This window comes from Pteropus medius, unplaced genomic scaffold (genome assembly GCF_902729225.1).
Source record: "Pteropus medius unplaced genomic scaffold, Ma_sr-lr_union100, whole genome shotgun sequence".
Lineage (NCBI taxonomy): Eukaryota > Metazoa > Chordata > Mammalia > Chiroptera > Pteropodidae > Pteropus > Pteropus medius.
This window is the reverse complement of record NW_024346062.1, coordinates 1,052,105-1,068,356: the sequence shown is the minus strand read 5'-3', so window position 1 is coordinate 1,068,356 and position 16,252 is coordinate 1,052,105. Positions and strand designations below refer to the sequence as shown.

The window sequence follows — 16,252 nt, the reverse complement described above, 5'->3', positions numbered from 1 at the left end:
AAACTGTCCAGCTAAGTCTCAGTCAAATAACAGAACGGTAAGCAAATAATTACTGTCTTAAGCCACTACATTTTGTGATTGTTATACAGCAACAGATAACTGAGACAGTGGTAAATAATGATGTATTTTAATTTGATGAAATATAATCAGCAGCTCAATACATGCTTTTTCAAAATATCAGTCTGAGTAAAAAAGAGTGGGAACTCATGTAGTCGACATGCATGCAAAACACCATAGACCATAAACTACTATCGCTATGTCCAGATTAATGTTGCAAGATAAAGTCTGAAACGTTAAACTATCACAGAAGAAATCCTCAAAATTCTTTCCTAGTACTATTCAATGTCCAATCTTAAATTTTAAATGGATAAGGAAAGAGCGACATCAACTAACTACGTGAAAACAAAACGGGTAACATCCTTAAATTATGGGTCACTTTTTAATGACAATATTTTCAATTTTCAACTTCAACTAAACTCCTAGGATACCACCAAAATTACTGTAACTTAAAGGATAACACAATGAAAATGCTGAGTTGTAGGCCATTTTTAAAAGATGATTTAGAGAATTAATTTTTGAGGCCAAAACAAAATGGACATTGTGCAAGCATTATAATTCAGACAACCTGGATCTAGTCTAGTAGACTGACTTACGGCAAACCACTTAATCATTTTTGGCCAGGATTCCTCAACCATGACCTGCCAAAAAGCTACTACTAGCACTCTAGAAGATTCAAAAGGAACATGAACTTTACCAAATTAGTAAGCTAATAAATGGTAAAGCTAATAATGCAGCTATAATTAAATACAATTTCTTGAATTACTATTAATACTACTTTTTAAAAACTAGTTAAAGCCACCATGCATTGAGCACTTGTTACATGCTAAATGTATGTTCATCTAACCCTATTAATAATCCTATGGAGAAGGCACCATTATCCTATTTTACAGAATAGCAAACCGAGGTTTAGAGAGGGTACGTAACTCTCCCAGGTCTCACGACTGGTTAGTGACAAAGCCAGGATTAAATGCAGGGTTCGTTTGGGTTTTTTTTTAAAAAAAACTCTTGAGTTAAAATTTTTAAATACCACCCTCTGCTGTTCCTCACGAAAGCCTCAAGTCCAAGTTTCAAATATAAAACAAGAATTTTGGTGTCAAAAATACAACCAAACACAGTGCCACAAGCAGTGGACTAGGAATCAGATCTAAGTTCTAATGCCAATTCTGCACTACCTTCACCTAGATCTAAGACAATCAATGAGCAAGTTAGCAATAGAAGTCAAACAGTTTTTAATCAAGAAGAAATTAGGATGGTTGTCAAATGTAAAATATATCTCTGGGCTTTTTTCATCCATAGAATGAGATATAACTAAATACATTTTAAGATTTTCCTTTTCCAGCTTTGAAAATTTGATTCTATTTTAAAAATTACATTAAATGTCATTTCCAAAATGAATTTTCTAACCCACTTGATTAGCAAATTAGAAGGCATGAAGATTTTCTGACCACTTATTATTCCCTTTTGAACACGCTGTATTCATTCCACACTCTTACAGTGACTTACAGAGCCTTTATTACTTATTTCTGCTCGATATTAAACTCTCTTTTACTTCACTTTCCAAGCATGCTTATCTCCATATTAAGCTAATATCCTTAAGGATAGCTTTTTCTTCAATATCTGTTGAATGAATAACTGAACAGAAGAACAGGGGACACAGAGCAATTATTCAATGAATACATGTTGACTATGTAGAAAATGTTTTCCTCTCTAGCTTTAAAACTACTTTATAACAAGTCAAGAGTGGATTATCAAACGTCTGTATAATAATCTATTTTCTTTCAGATTACTACACATTTTCAGTTATTCCAAGTTTTTTAATGCACAATGAAAACTATTCAAATGCCATAAACTCATTCACTGACCTTACCAGAACCACTAGAATACAACAGGAGCTCAAAAAATGAATTGAATCCAGCAAATAACTTTATAACAGCTAATAAAATCAAGTAAACCATTGTAGTCACATTATCTAAAGATTTTATCCTCAGAAATCATTTTCATGACATGACTCAAATGAAGATGTTAGCAAAAATGTTCCTAAAAGTGAAACGTTAAAAAGCTGAAAAAGCAAATCAAATAGTTTTTAATCAAGAAGAAATTAGGTGGTTGCCAAATTGTGAAATATCATATATTTTGAAAATATAAACTTTATTTTCTAATATTAAAAATAAAAACATATTTGAAAGGAAAAATGATCATAACTCAAAGATGAATCTAGGAACTTTTTACATTTAAGTAGAGAGGGCCGGAAATGCTATTCCAAAAATTGCATTTACAGAGAAGGCTAAAGTAAAAAGAAAGGAAGAATATGCTATAAATGTAAAGCTTTACTTTGAGAAGAGGAAGGGCAGCTGGACACGAATGGAAAGATAAAGGGTCAGATACACAGTGCTGTGATTGTCACCAAAAACAGGTAAAGACCATAAACAGAAACATGTGTACAACCAAGTCTTCTTTAGGCCTAAATTACTTATCCCTTGAAATATTTTATGAACTTGAATAATCATTATCCTCTGAGTACATCCACTTATGAAGAACAAAGGTTTATAATTTTATGCCACAATGAATGAATGTTTAAAATTACTTTTGGGTTTAGAATTACTTCAGCAACCTTATGTATGGCAGAAGAGAAAAGTGTCATGGCAACATCAAATGTCACAAAAGAGCAGTCTGGGCTAAGAAAACAATGTCATGCACTAACAAGAGAACCAGCTATATAAAATGAGCCACGAAATGGAATGACCAAATAGAATAGCCAAACTGTCAGATGCTAAATAAACAGAATCAATTATCTGAACTAGAGAAAGCTAATAGGTTCCCAATGTTATACATTTAAAATATTTTAAAGTAACACCCATTTGGCAAGTTATCAAGTATAATTTAAGAATAATCTGATTTTCCATAACATGAAATGATAGAATTCTAAATACTAAACTTCTGGGGGGGGGTGGGCGGGACTCTCCTTTAAGTGCCACCATATCATCTGTAAAAACCTGAATGTTCCAGGCCAGTTATATAGAATTTTCCTAAGTGACATCAGAGGCAAAAGAATAGTGATTGGGTCTATTCCACATTTATAAAGTTGTCAATAATAACCAGGATTATTTAACATAATCTTCCGTGAAATTATTAGGCGAATAATTAGAACAGGGATAATTTTCCTCTTCCAGGATTAATAAGAGATCAAACCAGGAGTAAAAAGAGATGTAAACTCAACAAGCCAGAAGTGATACTTGTGTGACAAATTAAAGTTGCTATTTTGTGACTACAAATTAAAGTTACTATGCACATAACCAGGAGAAATTGACAAACAACTAACTTCAACCATTTTGAAACAACTTTCACGTGCTAAGCAGCTGCGCTCATTAAGAAGCATGGAGTACTTTTAAAGAGATATTTATTTAGATGTTGAGCTAATTTAAGCGCAGATAATGAACTTCTTAGTCTCCTTCCCATGCCCGCTCCTTCCTATGCCAAGCCCTTCCGAAGCTGGGGTTGATAAGGCAGACTCCGAAAAGGAAAAAAGCTCAGGTAGGAAATGGTATCCTCATACAGCCCAGAGAACCAGCGACCCAACAGGAGCTTGGAAAATATCCCGTCGTTTACCCACTAAGAGCAGTTAAGTAGGAAGGTGCATTGTTCTTTTCCAGGTGTGCTTACTTTCAACTTTGGTCTCAGACCCTCAACCTTAGCTTTATGGTAGGGAGGGGGATGGCAGTGTCACTGGTGGCATTTGGGCGCAACACAAGTTTTACAAATAAAAACAATCTTTTCTTTAATTGGAGCGTACTCGGTGCCCTCGCCTCTCCACACCTCTGCCATCACCCCATGCGGCCCTTCGCCGCCGCCTCAGGTCCCCATGACAACCCCTCCCGAGGGCGAGCCCCCATCACCACCTCCTGGTCCCGGCCAGGCCGGCTACACTTGCTTGGCAGGTGACAACTCCATCTGCCCAGGACTCTCACTCTCCCCGTTCCCGAGAGGCGGGCCAGGAACCCTCCTGGCGCGCGGGCCCACTCCCTCGTCAGACCCTCGTCAGTCGGGGATGTGGGGAGGGGCGGCGGGACACAGCCGTAGAGGTTCCGCTCCGACCCCCAAGCGAGTGACGCGGGGCCTGGAGCGCGACCGGCAGAAGGGGTGCTGCGGCACCGAGCCCCCGTCGAGGCGACCGAGAGAAGCCAAGGGGCAGGCACAGTGGGCGCAAAGGAACTTGTCTGTTTTCATAAACAACGACGCGTCGCGGCGGCGGAGGATGCTGGGGACAACGCTCACCTTGAAAGGGTTGTTGAGATCCGGGTCGGCAAACGGGTTACTGTCGAAATCCGACATCTCTGTTGCGCTTGGCGTCACTCAGCCGACCCAGGCGCAGAAAGGGAGACGAGGCGAGGCCGCCGCCCCCCTGCGCGCTCACGTCGCCGCCGCCGCTGCCGCCGAGCAGATCCGGGTGCAGCTCGCCGGGCCACCCAGCCGGCCGCGCCACTGAGCATGCCCGGTGCGACGGGCTGCCGGCCGGCCGCGCTGCTCCCGTTTTCCGTTCGTTCCTCTGGGCCTGGATCCAGCACTCCGGGCTTTGACTACGACCGAACAGGGACTAAGGGCGGAGGGAGCCGGGAGCGGAGAACGGCGTGATTCGTCCTACGTCCTGTGAGGCAAACTGAGATTCCGCATCTTGACCAGGAGCGCGTCAGTGTAGACTTAATGGTATTACCAGCGATTTAAAATTCGCTGCTGTGGACGAACGTGACTTGCGGAAGAGGTGGTATTTTGTGGGCAAGAAAGAACCCCACTACCACCACTGCTCCAGGTTTGGAAGGCAGCCTGGAATGCAGGCTGCACACCTGGGGAGGGAGTGGCTATTTAACCACGCTTCCGGCACCAGAGGGGGAAACGGGGATGGGGCGGAGAACCAAGATATTCCGCTCGAGTAGCCCAAGATAAAGTCTAGAGGGGCCCAGCCCTTGCTGAGAAATTTTGCTCACCTTTGACCCCTACCTGGGAATCCCAGGCTCTCGTCTTCCCGTCCCTCCGACTCTAGGTTGCTGCCAAATCACGGAAACCAGCCTTAGCTACCGATCGTGACTCGCTCCGCGGAGGTTCGGGAAAGAGATAAGATTCAGTACCAGGGTCCGGCCCCTGATCCATCCTCCGGAATCTGCAAAATGGCTACTTCTCCGGAAACGATGGTGGGCACAAGTCCAGAGATTAAGTTAATGTTAGTGCACTACGAAAAGATTCCGTTTTTGTTTACTTTCCAGCATTTGGGTGCAAAATATATACCTCTGATTTTTTCCAATTCACTCCCCAACGCCAGGGATGAGATTACTGAAAAATGGGTATGCATAAGGAATTTATTGTACCATTCGTTGCCTCACCCCTGAACTGAGGGCATCTCTTTTCCATTTTCACCTTCCTTCTGCTCTAAGAAAAAAGCACTCAGCAGATGACGCTACAAAGAACCAGAAGTATTTTCACTTGGTAGGTGGCTAAGAATTGGAAGGAACTCGAGTTAGTCGCCTTGGCCTTTTGGAGGCTTGTACTATGCAGTCAGCTGGGAAATGTTTTCTCCCTGCTCTGAAAACACTAGCTAGAGATGATGAATAAAAATAAGATTTTGCTGTAATCTCTATTTCGCAGGATCCAGGTTAGGGTATATGACAAAAGCTACTTCTGGGCAGCCAACTAGGAGTGTAAACTAATAAGTGACAACAAACGTGGATGGTCTTGGCAGAGCTGCAAGATTATAAATAAAAAAAAAAATCTATTGTGCTCATCATCCTTATCCTCAGCAGCTGCCTGGCGTCTGGTTAATTGCTTAGTGCTCAAAATGTGTAGGGTTCAAATCCCAATTATACTACATATGGTATTCACTTTACCTCTCTGGGTCTTTAAAGGGTTATTTAAGAAGTAAATAATATAGAAAAATGTCCTGCACGTATTCAGTGCCTAACATTTGTTGACTCTCTGAAAATGGCAAGAGGGCCCTGCCCATTGTTCTTAAGTGCTTTTTCCTCATCTCTGCTTGATTTGAACTTGCCCAGCAGATCTGTTTGTCTCACCACTTTGGCCCTCACTCCCTCCACCTGCCTTCCAAATGACCCATATAATCAGCAGCTATTTATTATGCATCTACTATGTTCCAAGACAATGAGGATCAGCTGAGCCTGCATTGCAGCAAGGAAATTTCCAAATATGCTGAGTTTATAGATAATGACGTTAGCACTTAATGCAAAAATTTACAGATTTCATTGTTTCAGAATCACTTGGAATACTCGTTAATAATGCAAGTACCCACCTCTCCACATTTCCTATCCCTGAGATTCCGCTTTAAGGGATCTAAGATAGAGGCCCTGAGTCTGCATTTTATATTTTATTTTTTAATGTCTATATACGAATACATTCTTTTACATAAATGCATAAGTAGATTCATAGCATATATATGGTATTTTCACTTTTAAAAAAAATTTTAGCCTTTGTCTTCCCTTTTCACTTCCCCTACATTAACAACCTGGTATGTTCCTTTCAATGTTCTTATATTGTAAGTCTACACTCGCATAATGCTCACATAATCATATATAAATGTACAATACATATTCATGAAGACATACGGTTGTACAGATTCTTGGCATTGTGTTGAGAAAAATGGGATCATGAATATATTTTTCTGCAATTTGTTTTTCTCATTCAGTGATACCTATGGCAGAGTTTCTCTGTGAGATGTGCATTGGCAAAGAGACTGTCTAAGGTTTCTTGCCCCAGTAAACCACATAAATGTAATTACTTTTTATGGGTACCATAACTATAGAGGTGAAAAGGGTTGGGAAACATGGCCTGATAGAGATCCCTTCAAATCAACAACTATGCATCTAATTCATTGTTTTTAACACGTGCAAAATCAGCATACTTAAAGGACCCCAGGTGATTCTGATAGAGGTGATGTTCTGACCATACTTGAACACTGATATAAAGATATTCAGACATAAGGTTCATGGGTAAACTTATTAATTCATTAGCTTTCATGAAATGTAAAATCAAGACATAAGAGCTGAAAGGAACCTTAGCCTCTCTCATGACAGATTAAAAATTGAGTTTGGACAGGTATAAGTAATTTGCCTCAATCATGAAGAAAATGAATGGAGGAACTAAGAACAGAACTCAGGTCTCTTATTAGTTTCAAGTATACAGTACATTGGTTAGACATTTATATAGTTTATAAAATGATTTCCCTAATTGCTCTTTCTCTCCTCTGGCTCTCAGAACTCAGGTCTCTTGACTCAAGTTTCAGACATTAAATTGATAGATTTGGTTAGTAACATTTCATATAAGAAAAAGAAAAGCAATGTGCAAGGTGGAAAGAAAGCATGCAGGAGGCTTCGTTTGTTGAAGTGGTTCATTTCCCAGGAGCTCCCTCCCAAATTTGATAGAATGAAGAATCAAAACTGGCTTCTAGCTCTAGCTCTACTATAAACCATCTGTGTCACCTTGATCACATCAATTCACCTCTCTGACCGGAGTTTCTACATAGTCAACAAGTATTTATCGAACACCCACTGAGTGGTAAACAATGTTTCAGATGTCAGGGAGAAAGCAGGGAACTAGATATAAGGGTAGGGTCTATTCCTAAGAAACTTCCTAAAAGGTCTAGAACATGAATAAGTGATATCTCAGGTTCTTTGGACAGCTCTAACATCTATTCATTTTTGGTAGTAGCTCATCTTTCCCTAACTCTCTTTGCTGCCTTCCACCCAGGGCATGCCTCAAACTGTTATCATGCTGCTTCTCTCTCATTTTGACAAATTCAGTTTGTGAATTTACTGGGCAGGGACTGTAGACTGAATTCCATGTTTTCCATACTGGCTAGCACAGAGCTAGTAAATATTGAGAAAATGTCTAGAAATTTACATTTCTTACCTCAAAAGGTTCATTGGACTCTAGATTCACGATGAGCTAGAATTGAAATCCATCATCTCTCTCAGTGGACCAAGAGTCCAGGTTTGCTGCTGTGACTGTTGCTACTGATACCCATGACACCTCAATTGGAGCATATGTGGCCTCTATTCTGCCACTGGCTACACCTTCAGGAGGTATCAGAGAAAATGAGGGCACTGTGTGGAAGGCCAAATAATGGTCCCCCCAGACTGTCCACACTCTAATCCTGAGACTTGTGAATATGTTACCTTACTTGACAAAAGGGACTTTGCAAATATGATTAAGGTTGAGGATTTTGAGACAGAAAGATTAATCTAGATTATCCAGGTGGACCCAATGGAATCACATGAGTTCTTAATAGTAGATAGCAGAAGAGATTCTAGCTTTTAAGATGGAGGAAGGGGATTCATGGGCCAATGCATATGAGTTGCTTCTAGAAGCTGAAAACAGCCCTCAGCTCACAGCCAGCAAGGAAATGGAGACATCAATTTTACAGCTGTGAGGAACTGAATTCTGCTAACAACCTAAATGACCAAGGAAATGATTCTCCCCTAGAGCCTCCAAAAAGGTACCCAGCCCTGCTGATGCCTTGATTTTAGCTTAATGAGAATCACGCTGGACATCTGACATACAGAACTGTAAGACAGATCCACACCACCATCCACTATTCAGCTATCTTCCAAGCTCACCACCTAAGCCAACTCCAGCCCAACCAACTATCTAAATTAATCACCTTTTCCCATGTGATTATATGCTAGTGAAGAGACTGAATGGTCTGCGCGGCATTCAAATAATTGCATCATAGTAGCATTCTTTTATGATTCATTGGGTTAAAGTATTCTATAGTACAGGAACACAACAAACATAACATAAATAAATATATATTTTGAATCTCAGTTTACCTGTGACTTTAGATACACATATATAGACCTTTCTACCAGAATGTCCTTCTCCCACTCAATTTCTACTTGTCAAAGTCCAATCGATCTTTCATTGCCAATTTCAAATAACATGTCCTGAATAAACCCTTACTGGCTATCTCCAATCCAAATTTGTCTCTCCCATAGTATCTAAAATAATTTGAATCTTTGTTATAGAATTCATGATATACCATTTCCTATGGGTATAAAGTTACATGGCAATACACAGTATTAGGAATGAATGAATGTATCTGTCTCTCCATGGCATGAGCTTCTGAAGGCAGGGAGAAATTTCATCTTTATATTATTTACAGAGCTTAGCACAGCATTCTGCTTAAAGAAGGCACTCAAGAAATAATTGTGTTTACTATTAAGATTTCTTTGCATATAAAAGGAATTGCCACATAACATCTTTAGCCAGAGTAAGCCCAAATATGAGATTAAGAGAAACCAATTCATTAGTCAATACAAACAGAATTGTCCAGCTACTATGATAAAATCTTCTGGACTGAAATTCTGAATTCTAAACATTGACTTCATAGAAAGACCATGGAAGAATTTCAAATAGTATGGGCCAGTGAGATGCAAGAACTAACTGTAGAGCTCATTTTATTTTCCAGAAGAGTCTGCATAAGAACATTATTGTGAAATTACCTTTATTTTGCAAAACAAAAACATTATGGCACACACATGTACATTATATACATATACATATGTATGTATACCTAACTATAAAAGAAGCATTTGTCAGTGATAATATTTAAAATACTATACAAATAAAAAAGTAAAATAGTATTATAGTAAAACATATAAATTATATAGTAAATTACATAGAATATAACATACTATATTATATATACATATATAGTGTAATATACAAAGTAAATTATATAGTAACAGTAAAATATATAAATATATAATATACAGTAATATATAAGTGTAGTAAAATAAGTATTACATTCCTATGACTATATTGGATGCTATGTGTGAAGAGACAGAAGGCAGAATACTGTTATTTTTATCTAGGTACAATTTCAGAAAACTGATTTTTTTCATGAACCATAAATTATATAATCATACTTGATATTACCCAACATCTATGTAATTTCACAAAAGTCTTCAAAGTAAGAACAGTTTACGATTCTTAAATTGCAAATTATGCATGAATCTTCAGGGGACTCTTGTAAGAGAAGAGATAATCAGCAATCTAACCCATTTTCTGATCTCCCCAAGGAAATACCCCAAACCTGATTATTTTAAAGAAAAAAAGGTTTACTTTCAAATTTTTCCTTTTTAATGCTGAGAATTTTTAAGAAGAAGTCAGATTTATTCAGAATGGCTATTCGCTTCCTTACAGGAAAGAAGAGAGATAGCTAAAATGTCGTGAATGTCTGGCATATGTCAGGTACTGAGATGCTGGAGGCTCAACAGACATGTTCTCATATATGACATACTTTTGGGAGATAAGAATCTGAAAGTTGTTTTAAGAATTATTATGAGAAATAAAGGCTTCATATCTGGAGTTTTGTATTGTTTGTCATTGTGTTCTACATTAGGCTTTACTATATTGCCCAAGGAGAGAATTTCATGGTTTTTTTTTTTTAAAGAGAAGTGCTATAATCTTGTTGATTAAGTATGCCATTGTAACCCAGTGTCCAACTACCAAATGACTGGGAAGAAACAGTGACAAGGATGTGGATAACTATATCCATAGTCTCTGGGTCTGAGAACCAGACCTCTCGCCCATCCCTACTGCATAACTTCCTCTTATCTTACCAGTCCATGGGGCAGCCGCCACTGTTGGTTTCCCTCCATTTGTGACCTCAGGAACTTTGATGATTCTGTCTGCCTCTTGGCATGCTTTTAGGCTCTGAAGCTGAGGGAGGACATTGTACCTCCCATTAACACCATTATGGACCTGCTCAAACCTCATACTCTCCTGGAATCTTAGCCAAGGCAATGGATTCTGCTGGGGTACGGGCCTTCCACAGGGAGGTTCTCATGGTTTTAGTTTTTTATAATGCTTTGATGAATCACAACTTTTCCTTTTTACCTCTTTTAAATTTTAAACAGCCCCTCTCTCATAGAACCTGGCACACCTTCCCCTGGGAGCTTGGTTACAATACAGTAGAAAGCCACCATGCAGTGTTGCAAGCAAACTGTCCTTTCATCCCAACCGTTATTCCTGGACCAAGCCTGGAATGTCGACATTGTAGGAGAATGTCGACATTCTCCTACCTCAAAGCATCCTCTTGATCAAGGGATAGTTTCAAAGATCAAAGCATAGACTCAGTTCCTATTCTTTGTTCTAAAAACTGCTTAGTCAGAGGACTGGACATTTGCTCCAATTCATCTCATCATTGACCCCTCCCAAAAAACCATAAGAGCTCGGGCATATGAACTCACTCAGATAACAGGAGAAATTAGCCTCTATTATATCATCCCAGGACTAAATATTCCCACATAGAGCTATTGTTAAAGAAATTGAAGAAACTTATCTTTCAGCTATCAATTTCAAATTTCTCCATTTCTTTGGCTCCTGCAATACCTATAGTCTTTCCTGGCAACTCTAACCCAAGAAATTAATTGCTCCATCCTCTGTACAACAAGAAAACTCTGCCTATATCTTTATCAACTATAGAAATTGTATTGGTAATACAAAAACTGGGTTCTGCTCAAAGCAGAACATTGTGCGAAAGTGACAAGGAACTTGGATACAAATACAAAGCAGTGTATTTGGATGGTGTTCCTAGGAAGCCAGAGTGAGAGAAAGGGAAAAACGGACAGACAGGTAAATAGAGAAAGCCAATAAAGAAGGAATTTTAAGCAGTTTACAATTGTGAGTAATTAGGGCTCAAATCCCAGTGGGGATCCTCTGATGAACAATGTAAAATGTTCCTTATAATTGTTATTCGCGGAAAGGGGAGCCAGAGGCATTTATCTACCAATTCCTGTCCCCCATTGGTTGTGTGATATTAATTATAAACACACACACACACACACACACACACAGAGAGTTACTGTCTACCACAGGTCAAGCCAAGAGTGCCCAAAGAAATGTAACTTGAGGCACCAATGGCATCTATCACACCTAGTAACACATCTCTGTCCCCCTCTCGACTATATATCCCTCAGGGGCAGACCTTCAGGGGCAGACCTTGATTATTTTCACATCTTTGATACATAGCACAGAATCTGACACAAGGTAGAAGCTAAATGATTTTATGGATGGAGAGATGGTTGGATGGATGCATGTACAATTTACGATTATGTCTAAACAAGCTGTAATATTCTACCAATCAAAATAGAATCTTTAATTATCAAAATTTATATATATTTTTATATATATAAATTTTATATAGAGAGAGAAAAACTGAACTGCAGCATTTTTGTGACAAAAAGCTGAACACGAACATATACATGTATGTATATATATATACACACACACACATATGTATATATTATGGTATGTGCACGTCTCTCTTTATTGCCCATCTTCAGTTAGATATTTTTTAATGTTTGTGATTTTAAAGCACTACAGGACTTTGTAAATCAATCTAAGTTTTCCACAGTGCTATGTAGTAAGCGAGTAATCCCCTCAGCATGTGTTTAAGATAAATAATAGGAATCCTGACATGACAAAAAAAAAAAATCATGGAAAACACTGGGTTATCAACAATCTTGAATGCTCTAGAATTTTCATAGAAAACAAAAGGAATTTGTATCTTTGGCCATAAATAAAGACATGCCAAACAACATCTGTTTTTAACATATAAACATTTCTAACTATGTATGGTGTCAGGTAGGTACTAGACTTATCAGGGGGCTAAGTTCATAAGTCATATAAATATCTAACCACTGTGCTATATACCTGAAGCTAATATAATATTATAGAATGTCAACTGTAATTGAAAATTTTTAAAAAAACACATATAAACCTTTGTCTCCATGTCTTGATGGTTAACATGTCTCTCTAATTCTGTCAAAGAGATTACGGGGGTGAAAAATCATATGGGAAACAGATTGCATTCATTTTAAATCTGATTTTCATTAGATATAAACTTAATTTTCTGTTCTTATATTCTGCTCAATAATAGGCATTTTTGAGAAGGTGATGATCGCACTATTTTATAATTAACTATTAACCATGGATAATTTATTTCTTCAATCAAATTTTCTTTGGTAGTTATAAAACTCCACAAGCTGCTACAACTTAATTGCTAAGTTAATCTAGCTGGCATGAACAACTCTTTCTATATGACCAACTATAACTAAAATATCTACTTGCTAGATAGTCAGTCCTATCTATATAATATCAGACTATGTCCCATCCACTAACCAATTTCCTCCCTTAGGAATGTTGGTGGGGAAGTTGTCTCACATTGGTAATAGCATCCACTGGCATGTGACAAATACTCTACTCAGCCAGGGTGTCTATTCAGTTTTTGGACAACTACCACCAACCTGACTTCAGGCGAGAGGGCAGAATGGGGCAAAATTCACATTCCCACAATACTCTATTTCAGCTATAAACACAGGCCCATTCCTAATTTCCCACAACATGGATAACACTGGACTATAGCACTTAAAATTTTACTGAAGACTTGAAAATATTAAAGGAGAATTAGAACACACAAAAGAAAAAATATAAAATGGAAATTTAGATATTGGTTCTAGAGTCAATCAGCCATTACCTTGCATTAAGCATCCTCTGCAGCCATTTCCCTCTTTAGCCCTCAGTATGTCATGAGTAGTCAATGTCATCTTATTATTCATGGTTATGTATCTTTATCATGTCCTCCTTAACCAAAGTCAGGTTCCACTACTACCAACCGAGAAAGGGAATGAAGTCCTCCCGTCCTCTAATCCAAAGCCACTTTTATTCTTCTTTCTCCAGGAAACTGACAATGGGGCTACCATTTTCTTCAGGAGACATTTCCCCACTCTCACCCTCAGAGATTCTTTGGCCCCTCCAGCCTAAGCAAATAAACAAGTAGTTGACAGTACAGTTCCCAAACTCTGGCTCATTTAGTTACAAATGGCATCACATGTGAGGCATTAACTATCCAGTACATGGTAGGTTGCAACAATCCAGTGCAGCTCCACATCATAGTTTCTCTTTCAGTATGCAGAAAAGAAGAAATTAGACCTTTGTGTCCCTCCTGGCAAGGTCCTAGTCTCATGATTTCCTGTAAAGAAATATCTGAATAAAAAGTCACTTGTCTCTCAAAAACAATTCTTCTTGTATTAGTAGAAAGAATTTTCCCTCCTCTTAACTCTGTAGTGGCCTCATTCTAGAAAGACTGATAATTTAGATTGCTAAACAAAATTTAAAATCTCAATCAGAAACATCTACATTTGGTTCAATGTGTCTATAAGAACAGCGGTCAGGTACTTGTTTGCAACAAAATGATTTTAAAACTTCACCAAAGTAGCCACATCAGAACAAAGAGAAGGCAGGTTCCAGGTTCAAGGACAAATTCTAGTGTCCGAGAGAAGAAACAGCTCACCACTATCCCAAATGATTTTTTAGTTTCAACAGTTTCCCTGAGGCACCAATTACACTGGTGTGTAAATAGCCCATCTGAGTCTTGCCTGGTTGAATTCTCTAGTGATTTAGTTGTCCAGAGGTCAATTAGTTTATACAGAGTCCGAAGTCCAGAAACCCAAGCTGTGGTGAGAAACTTGTTTATGTTTTTCTATTTCAAACGGTACTTATTTCCCAACAATATTTCATTTATTGTGCTATAGAAATGCTTGTAAACATATCTACACTTTAGAAATGGCTGAAAATACAGGCACGTTGATATTGTATGAATTATTCAAACAACATATGTGAGAATAAAATGAGAATATTATAAAGTAGAAACTGATGAATATTAAAAAAGAAATTATAATACTATAGCTAATGTAAGGCCTCAGATGTGGCCTAGTTTGTCTATGAAAGACCTGTTTTGACCAAAATACACCTATTTTTTAAATCTTTTTAAAGGACCATCTTGAAAACCAAAAATGTAAAATATAATATAACTATTTAAAAACTGTATTTTGGGATTTATACATTGTTTTCCTTTTTTCCTAGTTCACTAATGTCTATGATTTTTATTAATCATATTTCTTTAAGTTTATTTTACAATTATGTTCCAGATTCTTGAGGTGGATGCTTAGTTTTTATTTAAATTTTTTTCAGTGATAAAATTATTTATGCCTACAATTTGTCTTCTAAATATAGAAACTACTCCCAGGTGTTTTAAGTGTGATATTCTCATTATTATTAATGTCCAAATGATCTTTTTTCCCCATTTTATTTTTTGGGCACAATAGTTATTTAGGAGAGTGTTTTTAAATTTCAAAGTGGTTAGTTTTTACTGGATTTTGTGATCTAAGGATGTAGCCAATATAAATTATACCCTTTGCAATATTTTTCTGGCCTAAAATATGATCCATTTTTTGTAAATATTTCATGGCAATGTAAAAAAAAAAGTGAGTATTTACTGCTTATATGGTATATATATTAATATTTTTAATAAAATAAAGTTTATTAATCATGCTCAAGGGGTTCAAAAGCAAACTTGAGCTGGCAGAAGAATGAATCAGTAAATTGTGAAGAATGAATTAGTCAATTGAGATTATCCAGCCTGAAGAATAGAAAGAAAAAAGACTGAAGAAAAATGAACAGATTTTAAGAGAACTTCAGGACATCATAAAGCATACCAACATATGTATAATGAAAGTCTCAGAAGGAAAAGAAAGAATGAAGAAGGCAGAAAGAAATAATGCCCCTGAACTAACCAATTTTGATGAAAGACAATCTACACATCCAAGATGCGCAACGAAGGATGAACGCAAAGGGATCCAAACTTAGACGCATCATAGGCAAACTGTTGAAAGCCAAAGACAATGAGAGAATCCTGAAAGCAGCAGAAAATATGACTTACAAGTATAAGGACTACTCAGTAAAATTTACAACTGACTTCTCATTGGAAACTATGAAGACCAGAGGCAGTGAGATAACATATTCAAAGTGCTGAAAGAAAAAGACTGTCAACCAAGAATTCTGTTTTCAATAAAACTGGTATTCAAAAACAAGAAGAAATTCAGACATTACCAATTTAAAAAAAAAAAAAAACAAATGGCAAATTTCTCATTAGTAGGCTTACCCTACAAGAAATATTAAAGGGAGTCCATGCTGAAAGCAAAAGGCTCTAGACAATAACTTGAAGTCACCTGAAAAAATAAAGAGCACCAGTAAAGGTAGCTATAGATAAATATCTTAAAATCATATAAGTGTATTTTTGTTTGTAACTCTTTTTCTCCTATCTGGATTAAAAGACAGTTACATAAAG

At 37.6% G+C, this 16,252-nt stretch overlaps 1 protein-coding gene across 2 annotated transcripts in view; it reads right to left on the bottom strand.

Annotated features, from left to right (window-relative positions):
* The window catches only part of SCAMP1 (secretory carrier membrane protein 1), an 83,755-nt gene extending 79,275 nt beyond the window's left edge, over nucleotides 1–4,480 (bottom strand). The window contains exon 1 of one of the 2 annotated variants that reach the window (XM_039874891.1): nucleotides 4,333–4,480. In XM_039874891.1, coding sequence (XP_039730825.1) covers nucleotides 4,333–4,389 — 57 coding nt within the window. In that variant the 5' untranslated portion in view covers nucleotides 4,390–4,480. The remainder of the gene's footprint in view (nucleotides 1–4,332) is intronic. The other variant, XM_039874893.1, reaches the window with a different exon arrangement.
* Between the last annotated feature and the right edge of the window lie 11,772 nt (nucleotides 4,481–16,252).